General features: G+C 35.2%; 1 protein-coding gene across 33 annotated transcripts in view; it reads left to right on the forward strand.

The window, feature by feature from the left end:
- EYA4 (EYA transcriptional coactivator and phosphatase 4) overlaps positions 1-18,318 on the forward strand; it is a 297,153-nt gene that overhangs the window by 89,719 nt on the left and 189,116 nt on the right. For 19 of the 33 annotated variants that reach the window (XM_067010811.1, XM_067010810.1, XM_067010812.1 and 16 more), the window contains one exon: positions 15,819-15,875. The exons of the other annotated variants lie outside the window; for them this stretch is intronic. In XM_067010811.1, the coding sequence (XP_066866912.1) occupies positions 15,819-15,875 (57 nt within the window). The remainder of the gene's footprint in view (positions 1-15,818; positions 15,876-18,318) is intronic. 33 annotated transcript variants of the gene reach the window in all.

Below are 18,318 nucleotides of genomic sequence, written 5' to 3' on the forward strand. Positions count from 1 at the left end.
AACGAGTGACTTTTATTGGCCAATATTTAGTTAATCTCAGTGTTAATCACACATGTTTATACAAAATATGTTGTAACTCGGTGTCTTTCAGGAGTGATGCATTCTTATACTGGTTGCCATCATTTTCAGATGAGCTTTAATTGATGGAAGTGTCAGAGTGGAGGAGTATTATGAGTACCTTCTCACAAAATCGCCGTTTAAGACTTCTAATGAGCACAGTGGTTGGATCGTTAACCACTCTGTTCCGCTTGCCTTCTGTATTCTGTATGTCCAGTTAATTTTCTAGTGCTTAAAAAATTAAAAGCAAAGTTTTTGTCAAATCCTAAGAAACTTCATCTTGCTAAAGGCTAACTCTAGTTGAGTCTTGACTTTTCATAGCACATGTTTCATATTTTGTACACTTTTGACTATGATGAGACTGGCATATCTGTGTGAGTCATGCCCATGAATAGGACACGAGGTTTGTGTTCATGCCCTGTGAGAGGGTTCTGGAACATGCCTAATTATTACAATCATAAGAGTCTATTAAACCATCTTTATAAGAAACTTTAAATATGTGAACTATTCATTAAAATAACCCTTTAAGGAGAAATTCCTTAAGGAAAACATGACGAATGAATGTGTTTATCTTTTAAATATTATACTATTGTATTAATAACACATGATGAAAATTCTAACCACCGTTGTCTTTGGCTGATAAGTTTTTTCCTTTGTGTATGTTCTGAATTTCCAGGTTTTCCCTTGGTGCAACAGTATGACTTTTATGACTATCAAGATTTTAGTGGGTTCCTGGTTTCCTTTTGAGGTTATTTTTTTTTTAATTCTGTGAAAAAAGCAATATGCTAATACAAAGTAAATGAAAATAGCTGTACATATGATAATAATAGCTATCTTACTGCATAACAGGCACTGTGCTAAGTATTCTATGTGCATTATTTTATTTAATCTTCATACAACCATATGAAGTAGATGCTATTTTATCTCGGTTTGATATATGAGGAAAACTGGAACTTGCAGATATTTAATAATGTAACAGCAAGGACCTACTGTATAGCACAGGGAACTATATTCAGAATCTTGTAATGACTCATAATGGAAAAGAATCTGAAAAAGAATATATATATGTACACACATACATATATATATGTATGTATATATGCGTGTGTGTGTGTGTGTGTATAACTGAATCACTTTGCTGTACATCTGAAACTAACACAACATTTTAAATCAACTATACTTACCCAACTAAAACAAAATAATAATGTAAAAGCCAGTAGGTGGTGGAGCTGGGATTTGGGTTGGTCTTCAGTATTCACGTTCTTATTCACTATGTTTTACTTGACTTTCTGTGTTGGTTTTCATTGATACATTCATTCATGCAACAGATTTTTGGTCAGTCTGTACTTTGGATGACGGAATGTGCTGGACTTCAGAAGCAGAAAGATGACAGTGACATATCCATATAGAAACTCAGTGTACAGTCTACTGGGTGATAGTCATTGAGCTCTGAGGACCAGGGACTGAGGAAATACAAAAGAGCATGACCAAATATGCCTGGGATGAAGACAGGGGAAGCATCAGGTTAACTTCTCTGAGGAATAATGTTTAGGCTCAACTGGCATAGAAGGGGAGGAGGGTGTTCCAGGAAGGGAGGACAGCATGTGCAAGATGGTGGTTTTGCAGATGACTCAGAGGCCAGATTTTGAAAGGCCTTGAATGCCTGGTGAAAGAGTTTGAACTTTTGTTGTGTGAACTATGGGGAACCATTATAACAGTTTAAGCAGTAATAGAATTAGACTTGTTTTTTTACAAAGATTCCTCTAGCAGCCAAGTAGAAGTTTGGTTACAGTCAGGGAGTGTGCAATTAGGGAGGCCAGACTGAAAGCTCTCAGGACTCCATGGCCTGAGTCCTTTTGGGAATAGGGCAGAGATAAAAATACCTGAGTGCTCGAGATTTCAATTAGTACTAGAGTTGTAGTGTTTTCAGTTGGTTTTTAGAGTCTAGACTATGTATTCCCATGAATCAAAGTCAATAACATTTTTTACAGCTTATTCATTAAATAATTATTTCACAACTGAATGAATTTGGAATTTATTCAACCAGAAACCCTGACATTCTATAAACAAATTCTTCATAACAAATGGTCAGTTATGCTTGGTTTAATTTTTTAGCTTAGTGGTTATGTTCTGCAATGAAGCTGAAACTTTTATGAAAATGTATACACACTACACATAAATGTACAGTTACACATCAACTTACTATTTATAGTAAAACCCAAGTAGCTATAGATTATTAAAACTAAAATCTTAAATATTTATGAACATATGAGAGCATTATCACCATATGATGATAATAAATTTATATTATTAAATGAGAAACTTTTTGAAAATTTGTAGAATTAAAAGTTTTCCATAATCAGGAAATATTACATCAGCCACACTAATCACAGATAAAAGAGTTATATTACTACTTTAGTGCAGGGATCTGTAGATTTTTTCTGCCAGTTAGTAAATATTTCAGGTTTTGTGGGCCATACAGTCTGTGCTGTAACTACTTCACTCTGCCTTTGTTGGGCGGAAGCAGTGTCAGCCAGTATGTAAATAAATGAATGTGTCTATGTTTCACTAAAACTTTATTTTACAAAAAACAAATGGCAGGACAGATTTGGCCCGCAAGCCCTTGTTTGCTGACTCCTGCTCTATAGTTTTGCTTGTTTGTTTGCTTGTTTATGATTCTTAATTTTACTATAAGATGTAGGCTTGTTCTGAACAATATTTGTGTGTTTGTTTGGTCCTAGTAAATGCTTAGCGTAAGCATATTGGTTTTCGGTGATTTCTCAGTGATTTTTTTTTTTTTTTTCCTTAGCAGCATAGATTAATTTTGTATTTGGTAGAACAAGGTGAATTAAATTTTTTTGTGCTGGTTTTTATGTTCTCTTCTGTTTGAAACTGGTAAAGCAGTTCTTCATGGTGATTTGATTATGGTTTGTTCATTTTAATTATTTCAGATATTTACTTAAACAGAGAGACAGTCCCATCAAAAGTCCAATTGGAGGCAGGTGTGAAAGCCAGGCCAGTATTTTCCAGACCCTGTTAGAAAACTGGAGAGGCCAGTGTTTATAAGCTCCCTTTGCACTGCCTCCACGATGGTGACTATGACTGGTCTCTATTCTCCCTGTCGTCTCTGCCTCTCCTCATTCCTGGGGTCAGCTGTAGAGATTTTGAATATTTTACTAGCATACAGTACAATTTTCTCCTAGAAAAGCCTAAATTATTTCATTCCTTATAATTGGATGTAACAAAGGATACTTTACTTTATCCCATCTTTTAAGATTTGGATTAGGAGAAATCTTCTTTTCCTCCTATATAAAATATGAATATTACAATACAAAGAGTTCTTTTAGTTCAGGCTAAATATCATTCCCTTCATATTGTCTTTCCTATCCCCCCAGCTTGAAGTGATATCTCTTGCATCACAGCTCTGGTAGCACCTTGTCTGTATCACTCATGTGAAATTATGTGGCACTACAGTGAATATGAGAATGTTAGCTTCTAGTTGAAGGTAGTGGTGGAGTGGGTACAGGGCTCAGGTAGGGGAAGGCTTAGCTTCTCAAACTTCATGGTGTCCATGGAGTCTCACATAGAAGGTTCAAATAAGTTTGTTGGCTGAATGAATGAATAAATGGATCTTTCTTCCTTCCTTCCTTCCTTTCTTCCCTCCTTCCTTCCTTCCTTCCTTCGTTCTCTCCCTCCCTCCCTCCCTCCCTTCCTCTCTCTCTCTCTCTCTCTCTCTCTCTGTCTTTCTTTCTTTCTTCCTTTCTTTCAGAATAAATGGATATATTCTCCTTGAAAGAACAAGAGTGGTATTTGATACTGTTGGTAGCAGGGATTACCCTTCTATACCGTAACACATAAACTTTCTAGTGGACTTTGGTGGCCATTGTTCAGTTCAAACTTGATTAACTATCAGTCCTATGCTATGTCTCATTTTTAGATTCTGGGGATACACATAATTAATTAATTAGTTAATTATTTGGTCATTTAATTAGTTATCTAATGGGTAAGACAGACATTAACATATTATTTTAATAACACGTGGGACATGCATCTCTGGGAACATGTGCAGTGGTCTATGGTAGTCCAAGGGAAGGCACCCCACTCAAGAATCTCCTTCAGGAAGGTGGACATTCCTTCCTTCTCCTATATCCCCAGATAGATCCTGAAATGTGAGTACAAGAAAGCTAGGGAACTAGCAGAAGAAGAAAGCAAGAACATTTAGGAGAAGAACTAGCTATAGCAAAGGTAGAAGTGGGTGAGAAATTGTGGCTTGCACTGGGAACCACAAGCAGCTCTGTTGTTGGAGGGCTAAGCGATAGGTCTGGGGAAATAGGGTGGCCCAGATTATGGAGAGTTAGGTGCATCATGGTAAGAAAACATGAATTTATCTTGAGAGGCACAATAGCATAGTGATCAAGTGTGCATTGTAGAGAGTGAGTTTTGATCCTGCCTCTGCATTTTACTGCAAGTTCAGGCACCTTCTCCATTTTTCTCATCTGTAAAATGTGGAGATACAAATGATCTATCTTCTAGGGTTTGTTCATTAATTCTGACACTGATGTGACAACTGGAAATTTGAACACAAACTACATATTTGATAGTACTAAGGGATTTGGGGTCCTGTGTAGGTGCGATATGGCATTATGGTATGTTAAAAAGAAAGAATCCCTCTATTTTAAAGATATTTCATGAAATGAATTTTTGAATACTTACTGTGTTCCAGGACATTCTAGGCACTGGGAATATAGCACTGAAAAAATAAACAAAAATCCCTATCCCAGGGAGCTTACATTCTGGGTAGAGTGGAGTGCGAAGAAAGACAATGAGCAACATAAGGAAAATGTGTAGTGTGTTACATGGCGGAAGGAGGATAGGGCCAGGTTAGAAGTGGGGAATGGAGGAGGTTGCAATTTTAAACAAAGTTGTCAGGGAAGACCTCTTTGAGAAGATGACTGTTGAGTGAAGACCTGAAGGAGGTAGGGGTCCTATCAGTGAGGGTGACTTGGGAAAGAACATTCCTGGCAGAGGGAACAGCAAATGAAAGATCCCAAGATGGAAAGTGCTTGGAGTGTTTGAGGAACGTAAGGATTTCCTGTGACAGGAGCTGAGCAGGTGAGCAGTAGATGGTCAGAGTGGTAATGGGGCCCAGATTTTGTAGGTCTTTGTTGGTCATTGTTATGACTTGGAGTGAGATGAAGCATTGGAGAATTGGGGACAAGCAATAACATGATCTGACTGTTTTAATAAGAACGCTTTGACTTCTATTTTGAGAATAGACTAGTTAGGGCAAGGTCGGAAGACCAGCTAAGAGGCCATTGTGATAGGTGAGGAGTGGTGAGAAGTGGTCTTTGTAAGGATTGAACAACTTGTTAATCACTTCAACTGGTGCCTGGCACATGGTAAGCACACAGGAAATGTTAGCTATTAGTTGATTGTTAAAATCTCTAATGACATTCAGCAAAGAGGGGTCAATGCATAGTCTTCTACTTTGCATTGCTGACCGCGGTGCCCTCCATGAGTTGATGAGCAGATTAAACATGCCTTTTTGGAAGTTGAGTGAGAAAACATATATTCAGTTACAGCTGAGTCATGACAGCCTTACCTGCCAATCGCTGCCATAAGGAGTTAAGCATAGGGACTGAGCCAACCAAGAAGATAACTGCTACCATTTAGCGAGCACTCATGGTGAACCAGAGTCTTGCAGGCTCCTTAACCTCTTTTCCCTGTAATCTTCTCAGTAACTTAATGTGGTAGCTATTGTTATACCAGCATCTATGCTGCACATGAAGTCGCTGAGGAAGTTGAGTGTCCTATTCAAGACCATAGAATTGGGAAATGGCAGACTTGTGTTTGGAAAGTAGGTCTGTCTTTGTCAACTAGGTTAGATTGCCTCATATCTATTCAAAATTTCAAGTACGTTATACAAGAGAATAAAATATGTAAGTAAATAAACATATGGAGGATATATCTATATTTCTGCCATTATTCATAATTCTTAAGTAACAGGATTATAAATGTGCTTAATGTTATTATGTGCCTGTGAGTGTGTGCTATATGTAGTTATTCTTCTAGAAGGTATGTCTGATATAATCACAGTAAACATTGGGCCAAATAACCATTTTCTCTAGCAATTTTAATGGTGGTGTAAAATTCTATGATGCTTCTAGGTCCTTTTCTCTGCCAGATAGACAATGCTTTCATACTGCATAATTATTATCATGAACTACAAAAGCAAGAAAACTAGGGCAAAGAGGGGCTAAACGCCTTGGTAAAGATACTTGTCTAGGTAAGTGGCAGAGTTTAGATTAGAACTGAACAGATTGGCTCCAGAGCCCATGTTCTTATGGAATAAAAGCACCAAAAGGCAGAGTCACAGGCATACAGTGTTAAAGGGACTTTATAGAATGCGCTCCTCAGTTTACATGTAACGAAAGTGGGGTCCTGATAGTGGAATGACATACCGTAGCCGGTAATGGATAGAGCCAGTACCATGCAGCAGTCCATGCTCTCACTTCTATTACCCAGCATGGCTTTAATTTGGTCAGCTGTTTTTCCAGGTGAAAAGTGTATTATCCAAGGGGAAAAAAAATACTTCTTTTATTCTCTCAATGTTTCTGAGACACTTAGTTTTATTGTGGAGATTTATTAAAAGTGGAATCTTTAATTTGAAAACCAGACTTTTATCTCTCAGTTATGTTGTATGTTTAATAATATTGAAAAATCAGCATAATCAGATTCTCTCTTGTTTGATCCCTGTTAGTTTATAATATTTAACATTAAAAAACTTATACTATAGCCATGTTTACATAGTTATTTCTATAAATCAAATATAAGGGATAAAATATGTCTTATTTATAACCTACATAAATTTAAATCATAAAAGAACTCAACTGGACAGAGATCCTCAGTAGGAACTTGAAAAAAAAGTATGACATGTATTTAATCCACACTTTCTAATCACTGCAACCAAGCAGGGAATGATTTATGTACAAGAAAAACATTTTTTATTATTTTTGTAGTGGGGCATTTATTGCACACACAGTAAGTGTTATAACCAAAACAAATATACAGTTGGGACATTGTGTTTAAATTATCTTCTGTCATGTACTATATAAACCAACAATAGTTTGAAACATATTTAAACTACCATCTGGGACAAAGCAAAAGCTGTTCCAGGATCCAGCACATGATGAATGTGAGCTGAGTTTCATTAGAAGCCTCCTAGCACGTCCTTGCATACTGAATCATTTCTTCCATGGTTCGAAAGAATTCCAACATCCGTCCTAGCTCCCAGAGGTTTTGAGTGTTTTTAATAGATCATGACATTTTTTTCTGGCCTCATAAGGAACTAAATCAATGCAGTTAAATGTTCCTGCATTTAAGTTTCCTTTTATTCCAGAGAGATGAAGCTCAGGCTTGTGTCTTTTGAAAGCTTCAACAGAATGTCCCATCTGATGAGAAAAGTTCTTAGTGGGATTTGGCAGTTTGAAAGGAGCAGTCTTCCTTTTAGAGTAGACTCACCTGAATTGAGAATCTCTTGTCATAATAACAGGGAGGTATTTAATCAAGTACCCATTAAGGGCTATGGGCTGGAGGCATTTCAGACCTTAACATTAACCTTGCATTCTAATCTAGCTCGGACTGCCTCTGAAACCTGTCTGAGTGTTTTCTTTCTAGGACACTGTGTTTGTTGCATTTTCCCTGTATAATGACAACCATGCAAATAGTGATCTTGCTACTGAGCTCTTACTATGTATCAAGCATGGTTCTAAACCCTTTACACAAATAATCTCATTTATTAATAACAGCAATCTTAGAGGTAGATACATTTATAATCACCATTATTTTATCTATGAGGACACTGAGGACCTGTAAAGGTGTGTAACTTGCCCAAGGCGACATGGCTAGAAAGTGCTAGCCTTCCAATTCAGCCTTCACAACAGTACAGGCATCAGCTGCATTTTTACGGGTGATATAATTAGGATCAGAGAAGTTAAGCAACTCTCCCAAATCATACACTGTATCTAATAAATGGAAAAAGCGGGAGTTGAATCCAGGACTCCTGATTCCATATGAAATAATTTTAGACTAAAACAAGTTGTCTCATTTTCAGTAATTTTATATTTGTGTGCATTTATTTAAATAAGTTTAATATATGAATTTTTAAAAATTGTTGTTCAGAGAAGTTTTTAGAATTTTTTATCTAAATTGAATCAGAAAAGATTGCAAGATGATAATTGTGGATATGATTTTCTGTAGCTACTAAATTTTCTAGGTGTACTGGAATATTATTTTCACCCTTTAAAACAAAATATAGCAAAAAATAACATGTGCAGAAAAGCATGTTTAGTATTATGTTTGATAAGACTATAGTATAGCTTTGTTATGATTCCCAGTATAATTCAGGTTCTTTAGTAGTTATGCTAAGATATATATTTTTTGTTTTTATTAAAACAAGACAATATTCTTTTATGGGCAATGAGAAAAAAATCACTAAACTCTGGAAATCAAAGAGATTTAAATTGAGATAGATAGATAGATTGATTGGTTAATTGTATGAGGTATAGTTGTTTTACAATGTTGTGTTAGTTTGTACTGTACAGCGAAGTGGAGTTACCTGTGCTATACAGCAGGTTCTTGTTATCTATTTTATACATATTAGTGTATATATGTCAATCCCAATCTCCCAATTCCCCCCTTTCTCCCCTTGGTGTTCATATGTTTGTTCTCTACTTCTATGTCTCTCTTTCTGCCTTGCAAACCAGTTCATCTGTACCATTTTTCTAGATTCCACATATACGCGTTAATATACGATATCTGTTTTTCTCCTTCTGACTTAATTCACTCTGTATTAAACCAAGATTTAATGGAGATACTACACTTGTTTTCTGGAACAAATTTCAATATATTCGAGTTTAAGTAGAATCTGATAATGGTTGCATGATTATCCAGAAGGGCAGTGATTTTAGACAGAATGAAACCTTGACATTTAATAAAAAGATTCTTAAATATATGGGGCAGAGATAAATACTCTTGAAAAATTCTAATTTTAACTTATTAGTAATATCTTTATGAATATACGCAGCTGTAATAGGAAACATAGGTTGTTTTATTGTTCGTTTTTTCCATGAAAATGTTCTGTTTTAAAGCCCTGTAGACATTTTAAAATAAATCTTTGTCCCCTTTTCTGATTAAGGTCATACCACTCCACAATGCTGGGGAGTAGTTTTCATTAATTTACTATTAATCTTACCATTCTTTCCTCAATAGAAGTCTAATAAAACCATTTACTGTAATAAGATAATGTTCTAACATGCCTATTTGCTTTGAAACTGGATCTCTTTTTCTGGTTTGAAACGTGTCAGTCTTTAAGTTCTCTGGCACAAGGGAGTCAAGTGAGGTTAGTCTGTGGAAAGAAGAAAACAGATCCAACCCCAGGGTAATATATGGCTCTTGGGGGTGAGAGCTTCATCTTATTCTTTGGGGTATGAGACAGTATTTTCTATTGATGAAGCAAGTAGCAGGGAGAAGGTTCTGGGGACTGGAAGGGGACTATGAAAAAAGATACCTGGAAAAGCCTCTGTAATTCGCTGCTAATTAGCAAGGGCTTAAATACAGTCTTCCTTCAGTGTGAGGTTATATGGTGACGGCGTGAGGGAGAATTGTATTCATACCAGGAGCCTCAGTGGTCACACAGCCTGGAAAGTGAAGCAGTACAGTCTACTTATTTGGCAATTTACAGTGGAGAGCCTGTGTGAAAACACTGTGCTGTGTTTTGATCATTCCTGCTTTATAGGATCTTCAATAATGTCTACTTGCAGAAGGGGAAAAGCTTTTTTCTTAGCAGAACACTTGTTGGTGAACAGGGATCTTAGTGCCTTGTTATTTCTCAGCTATATATAGGTCTTCTTCTGACTTGAAAACAATTTAATTTCACTATATATATATATATATACACATATATATAGCTCTGATTCTGAATAATTATTTATTGCCTATTAATATGTTATTGCAACATGTATCTCCTGTTCCTTCCCTGTCATCCTTTAGTTGTTTATCATATAATTTTAGTATAGTGTGCTAGGATATGACTTTGATTAATTTGAACTTTAACATTTTCAATCCAACTCTGAGGGAACCACTGTCATTGTAAAGCAAAACTGTAGCATATAATTGACATAGGAAATGGTTATCAAGCAGTTGGTGATAGTTTTCTGAGGACTTATGTACTTGGATATGGCATTAAGATTTCATTAATGGTATTTCCATTGGTTTCAAGACTTTAGTGACTCTGAACTGTATTTGGAGGAGTCCTGAGGATAAATAAATGTGCAAAAATCTGAAAAGAAATGTGAAACATCACAGATTATGACACAGTTGTGTGATTTAGGTGTCTCATGTTTACCAGATTCAAAATCCAAAAATAGATTCTTAAATATTAAAGTGTTAGGATACTTTAAAAACTATGTGACTAGCATTAATTTTGTGGGAAATGACTATGATTTTTATCTTTTCCTTTATATTAGATTTCTAGAAGGTTTTATATATATATATATTATTATTTTAAAATTTCTATTTCTTAGAATCTTTCTTTTGATGATTCTGCCATAAGAGCCCTTCCCTTTACCTGTATTTGAAGTTAGTTACCCTATTTAGTTGTCTTTTGAGTATCTCAAACCGAAAACTAAGTTTCACTGTTTTCTTCTTGCTCATTCCCCATATACAGCCCATTACCATCATCAAGGCCTGTCCATTTATTGGCCAATATGTGCCTGGTCTGTTCACATCTTTCTAGCTTCTATTGCTTTGCCCCTGCCAGGCTGTGGTAATTTGTCTTCTGGACCATTGCTGCTGCTTCAAGCAGGTATCCCTTCCTTATTCTCTCTTCTGTGTCCTGTCTTTTATTTATACAATGGAAGGAGTAAATTTTTAAAAATTTAAAATTAGATCGTACCCCCTTCACTCCCAAAATCCTTCAGTAGCTTCCCACTGCACTCAGCTAAAAAGCCAAATTCCTTACCTACAAGCCCTGTATGATCTGCTGCCCCTAGAATGTAAACTCCATCCATTCTCATTCAGGAATGCTTATAAAACTTGTGTACAACATAGGCTCTGTGCTGTGCTGGGTAGTGGGGACACAGTTAGCAATCAATTAATGAATAAATAAATAAGAATGAGAGAAGAAGAAGGAAAAGAAAAAGAACACATGTGGACCCTGTATGCATGGAACTTAGAGTCTAGTGGTAGGGCAAATATTAATCAAATAATCGCAAGCAAAAACTGTAAAAGTACAACCTATTCTCTATGGAGAATAGGTTCATGGTTTTATGAAAGCAAGTAACACTGAAGTTGTATTGAGAGAGTTGTGATTGAGGTCATGAGTAGGAATTAATTATGTTGAGTGGAAGGATGGGTGATTGTGTGAAGGTGGAAGGGTGAGGAGGTGTAGGAGAGAGTTTTCCAGAAGAAAGTAGTATGTCAAAAGCCTGCGGTGCAGAGGCAGACCATGGCTGGAGGGCATAATAAGTGACCACTCCATATAATGTTGTGATCTCATTTATGGATTTTCTAATGGATTAAATATAATGGGGGGAAAGAAGGAATTAATAGGTTCTTGGTTAAGTGCTTGAGTGGATGTTGGCAAATATAATTAAAACATTTGGAGATGTAGGTTCAAGTCCTGGTGGTACCACTTAACTTGCTGTGGATGTGTGTGTGCATCAGAGGGAGAGAGAGAGAGAGAGAGAGAGAGAGAGAGAGAGAGAGAGAGAGGGAGAGAGCTCAACTTATGTTAGGCAAATCACTTAATACTCTGAATCACAGATTCCTCTTCTTATTTGTAATAAAAATACTTAACTCATTGTGGTGAAAGTCAAATGAAATAGTGAAAGCACATTACAAACTATAAATTGGTATATACATAGATTATTGTTGTTACTGTTTCTCAAATATTTCCCTGTATTCCTTAAATACTAGTTTCCAGCCATTCTCCAGCTAGACTGCCATTTAGATATTCTTCCTCACTGAACTGGAAGAATTTGCTCTAACCTTTATCTTCACCCAAAGCAGATTGTTTCCCTATAAATCACCCTCTGTAATAGCTTCTTTGTTTCCATACACTTTTCCTGCCTCTATTAAATTTATATTCCTTTTTGTTTCTTTTGTATCCTCCTCATTTTTTTCTTTTACTCTTCTTTCCATCTTGGTCTATATTTCACTTTCAGGATATGACTTTCTTCCATTCTCCTATAGCATTGAATCAGACTATGCCCACTTATGTTTACTTCATATTCCCTATGGGAAAGAGGAGTTTAGGATTAAGTATAGAAATATTTAGTTTTTAAGATCATTCATATTCTTTATATTTATTTTCATTTTCTTTTATTGACTAGGTTTTCTTGCTGTAAAATCTCTTTCAAAACTCATGGCTATAACGTTTTATTACTTTTTAAAGATAAAAATTACATATTAGATTTATAGTATGTATAAATATATACATATGTCTAAGTATGTATAAATATGTATGTATGAGTATACATGGGTGTGGGAGAGTTCTATTTGCTATATTTTGGTTTAGGGAGAAAGAGACGCTCTCTTTTATGATCAGAAGACACTGTCACTCTCCCTCGGGAGAAAGGAAGTTTGCCCCAAGCCAAACATATCTCCTTCCTGGGGAATGAGGAATGGCCCTCTGCCTGTGTCTGCTCTCCAGATTACCTGGAAAAAAAATCTCAGATAGATGGAGATTGTGGATCTACACATATTATGTGCTTCTTACTCTGATTCATATTTAATATTTATCATCTTTATTTTGGAAAAAAATCTTTTAGATTGAAGAATTCTCCCTTTTAAATTTTGTCTCCCTACCCCAGTTGGTCTACAATCTTTTTTCTAGGAGATAATAGATTTAGATGCTGATCAGGATAATTTAATGAAACATGAAATCTGTGTGAGGTTAATTGTTGCTATTTCAATAAAAAAGTCAAACCAGATTTACTTATTTATTGCCAAAATATGTTAAGCACGATCAACTATTCAGATAAATATGAATCTATATGTTATATAATTTATTTTTATTTTACTTTTATAAACTTTCTTTTCCATTGTTTGATACTCAAATATCTGCAATAATTATCTGGCTTCTTTTCCTTCTGTAATTGTTAGACTAGGACTTTTCTGTTACCTTCATTGATTGTATTCTATATTTAAGCTGCTACAAAGGAATCCTGTTCGAGAATGTATATGAATTATTTATCTTTCCATGAGGCTCTTTCTGATGTCTTATTTTTCTGAGGCAGGCTCTGTGTTTTGAAAAGTTAGAATGCTAACTTTTCAAAATACCATTTATGGAATTGAAAATGGCTAAATCCTGGTATGAAGCTTCATTTTAAAAAACTATTTCTATACTTAAAAAAATTATTTTAAGTTGTAGAAAGTTTATAAGTTCTACATTAGTATCTGAGTAAATTCTATGGACAGAGGCATATGTGGTTATGAGAGCCATAAAAATGTAAATATGGCTAAATCATTCATTTGATACAGATTACTTATGACTTCTGAGTTGTACTTCAAAAAATTGAAAAGTACATTGAGCACTACTGATTCAATGTTATGCTAGAAGAAAAATATAGATGAGAACACTACATAGCACAGTAGGTGCTTATGTTTGACTGCATATTTTTATATAGAAACTTGTATATTATATACAAAACATGTTAACTTTTGCAAAACTTATCTCACCATTTTCAGTTTTACCCTTTAACTTGCATTTACTTGATTTAGAAAGACCATTTAACTATGTACTTAAGTGAAACCTACTGAGAAATTTTAGTTTGCAGAAAAATAATCTATCAGAAACATTGCATAGTCAAGTAATTTTGATTTTAGATTAGCCATGCATACCTTCTTTCCTTTCATGTGAATGATGAAAAGTTAGCTATTCTTGATATGAAACGTGAAAATATACAATGTATTTATTTTTATTATTCTACTTTATTGAATGGATTAATTCTCACAAATGGTACTGTTTTTCTTCCAGGCACACTGATATAACTTGTCTTCTGCATGAAAATATTTCAGCTTCTCAAACCATACTTCTCAAGAACTAACATCTAGTTAATGTAGCAATATTACAATCATATTAATCAAAAGCAAATATTATACATGATTAATTTTATTTTGATTTTACTTTCTTCATCATCCTTAATGGTTATAACCTTTTCAGCCCATAAAGCATTTTATATGGTACTATAAAGTAATCTATAGCTCTCTCCTTTCAGTAGTTGGTGATGGGACCTGCACATCAATTGAAATTTCTAGCTGAAATTGGAATCCATTATGATCCAATGTCAGGATCACCTTGTTTTCCCTACTTGTCTAATATGGGTGTGTAATTTGGGGTGGTGGCTGATTTTCTACTACAACTTTAAAAGAACATTCTGTATAATGTTTTACTTCTCCTAATTCTCCTTGGTGGAAGGACGTATCTAAGCTGAAGGGAAATCCACCTGCATGGACGGGAGCCAGTCTCCTGGAACATGGTTAATGGAGCCCCTGGACAGTAAGGATCTGTGTTCCTGAAGCGGCACAGAATTTCAGTTTTTAGGCCACTACACCACACTTGGCCTGTACAGCTGGGTAGTCAGGGGAGGCTGCAGATATTACTCAGGACAGCAACCAGAGAGTCTTTTTTTAATAGAGTATTTGCCCAATGATTTTGGAAACGCATTAAAACTAAAAATGTTAAAACTAAGTGTTTTCTAGGAAAATTGGCGATTCTTTTTTTCTCCTTTTATTGGTGATTTCAAACTTAAGGTGAGGTATTTCTTTTATCATATGTAACCTGTATTTTTAATTGATAAAATTATGTTAAAATTAATTTGTGGGAAAATCAACTATATACCTCAGTAAAAAAAAAATTTGTGGGACATTATTGAGCAGATAGAAAAAATCTATTTTTATTTGAGATTTGGTTATCAACTATTCTTTAAATTTTTTTAATTGAAGTGTAGTTAATTTACAATGTTATGTTAGTTTCAAGTATACAGCAAAGTGATTCAGTTTTATATTATACATATATATGTACATATATTCTTTTTCAGACTCTTTTCCATTATAGCTTATTACAAGATATTGAGTATAGTTCCCTGTGCTATACAGTAGGTCCTTGTTTACCTATTTTATCGAATATACATATTAGCATGTATATGTTAATACCAAACTCAATTTATCAACTATTCTTAAATTCAGAAAATTTGCTGAAACTTTTCCCCCAGAGTGGAGATTAATGAAAGTTAAGTGCCACTGACAGAAAAGTGGAAAGATTCTAAATAAATGTTAGGAACAGAAGTGATTTCGGGTGACTGGAGCAAATTCATAGGGTCTTTAAATAGAAGTAAAAATTTGAACTTAGTCATGACACAAGCAGGAAGCTTGTAGAATTAAATTTTGGTAAGAAATGTATTCTGTAGTAATGATCAGGAAGGTACATTGATTCTTATTTTAGTTCCTTTTGAAAGCATTTTTCTTTTTTCCACTGCTAAGATTTGTGTTATTAAAAAGCTGGTTTGCATCTTCTGGTAGAAATTCTTATTAAAATAAAGTGGCAGCCACAGTGTCGTAATTTCTAAAAAGGGGGAGATGTAAAATCAACAGGAACACAGTGTTTTTTGAAGTGTCAGCAGAAAGGTCTGGCCTAATGGGACCAAGCTGTGGGACTACGCAACACACACTCCAGAAAGCACTTCTGCTTTCCCATACAGCATCCGGCAAAGCCTGGTAGGACCCAAGGATGCCTTTCAGCTGATATCACCATGGAGGTGGGTACGTGATTTGTATTCCTGTTGAACAGACTCTAATTCGCACTTCAGTGAAGTGAAAACTTCCTAATTCTCTCAAAAGCCTGGCAGCTTGCTTCACTTTTTTCTCAGCAAATAGTTAATAATAATGAAGATTTACATAGAGATTTCTTTAATATTAGAAAGTGTGTAGATGAACATATAAAAAATAAATAAGCTGCATTTATTTGTTCTGTTAAATTCTTAGGTATAATCCTTCCACCTCACATGGTTATGAGCCCCAAGGTAAAACTCTTATAGCCTTAAGTGTACAACTGTAACCAATATAGTTCTATAATCAGCTATGTAAATAGGTTTTACCATGGGTATTAGTTAAGGTAACGTATGCTAGAGCAGATTTTTCTGGGTAGTGAAGTTATTTGTTGGTAGATGCTCTTTTTTAGGTAATTTGAAAATTCAGAAAATTAATACTCAAGTGCTAATTGAAATATTACTTTAGCCTGCCAATTCCATCACTGTCATGTTGTTGTTTAATTCCTTTCCATTGAATTTCTACCCTACCCCTCTTTGGCCCTTCCTTACTTATATATGGCTATTCATTAATACTGTGTTTTGCCTCTTACCCCGTCCAACAGATACATAGAGTATTCATCTCAGTGTTTTCCTCAAATCACTGTTTTGATCCTCTGGTGCAGCCTTCCTTTGCCTTGTACCTATTAGTTCAAGGTACTATCAGTGGGAGTGAAGGCTCTGACCACTTCCTAACTATCAATAACTGTTGATGATCTTGCTCTCCATGCAACATTCAGGCCCTCTGGTACCTTCCCTGTGTCGGAGTGGCTTAACAGCATTTTCTTCTTTTGGCCTGCATAGAAGCCTAAGCTTGTTTTATTCATTTTGGACTGTTGGGGCCTCATCTAAATTCCTTGTTCATTTTGGAACAAGAAAGAAAACGATAAAGAGAGACAGAAATGGGGCTAGGAGACAGAGTCTACCCTAGGAGATGTTATCACCATCAAGCAGCTGCTCAAAACTGTACAGCTCTGTTCATTCTCTTGGTATATCAAAAGGTCAGAAGGCTCTGGCACCTTGAGAAATGTAAACACTCAGAGGCAGCTCATTTCAATAGCTAATAGTCCACACCTGTAACTACCAAATAAGTGACTGCAGATCTTCATAATGCTCCAAAGAACCTCAACTTCATGTAACAAATCCAGTCATCAGTTCTGGGCAAGCATTGGGACCAAAGTAATTATGATTTTATTATTAACAATTTGTATAAGTACTAATAATAACAGTATATTTCTGGTCTCCTTCTTTGGTTTTATGTTGGAATAATCCTAATTGAACAGAATTCTAAGTTTATATTTATTACTGTTATACCACTATTTGGAATAATTTGCTTAGATTAATAAACATAAAAATAATGATAAATAACCCATATTCAATTTCTGGAGTCAAATTGTTCTTAAGTATATGAAATAAAAAAGAATGACACCTTCTCATCATGACACTCCTAGTCCCTCAGTGATAGCCACATAAATAGTTTTGTGTGTATCCATCTGAATTTTTATATAACCATTCTCAGTTTCACCTTTAATCATCCATCCATCCATCCATGTATCATTTATCTTTTTTATAAAAAATTATTTATTTATTTATTTATTTGGCTGCACTGGGTCTTAGTTGAAGCACGTGGGATCTTTGTTGAGGCATGTGGGATCTTCGATTGCTGCATGCGAACTCTTAGTTGCGGCATGTGGGACCTAGTTCCCTGACCAGGGATCAAACCTGAGTCCCCTTCAGTGGAAGTGTGGAGTCTTAGCCACTGGACCACCAAGAAGTCCCTTATTTATCTCTTACACAAGTGTGACCACACTATTTATCTTGTAATGACACTTGCTTTTATTCTTGCAGCTTTTAAGATACAAATATATACTTTTGTGGAAATTAACTTGTATTTGTTTGTTGATCTGAAGCATGACACTTTGTGAGCAATTTAAGTCTGATTTGTGATAATTGTTGGAACTTTTCGTGGGTGTGACTGGTTATTATTTGCTGGCTCCACTGAACATAGAATTAACTAAAGGGGAAGATGTAAGCAGAATTATCACAAATATAGAAACAGAATTTTGTAGCCAAATACTCTTTGGTGACTGTTTAGAATTTGATGTAAAGATTTTTCTGACAGTGAATAAACTGTTAGATAAAATTGTCATTTGTCTGTGGAGGTATGCAAAAACTAATGACATCTCTTTGCTTGTTCTAGTTATTTTCACACCTTAGTTCTTGTGGCACCTTTGTGTTCACCTTCATGCCTTCTGTCTCTCATCTGATAAAACTTGCACTTGGTTTATTCTTTCTGGATTCTCTTTTTATTCTGCTGTCCATATGCTCCAGTTCAAAAAGTAAACAAATGCTTTCACCATCCAGAGTCTCTTGAACTAATTTAGTTACTTCAGCA

This window comes from Kogia breviceps, chromosome 13, assembly GCF_026419965.1.
Source record: "Kogia breviceps isolate mKogBre1 chromosome 13, mKogBre1 haplotype 1, whole genome shotgun sequence".
In the NCBI taxonomy this organism is placed as follows: Eukaryota; Metazoa; Chordata; class Mammalia; order Artiodactyla; family Physeteridae; genus Kogia; species Kogia breviceps.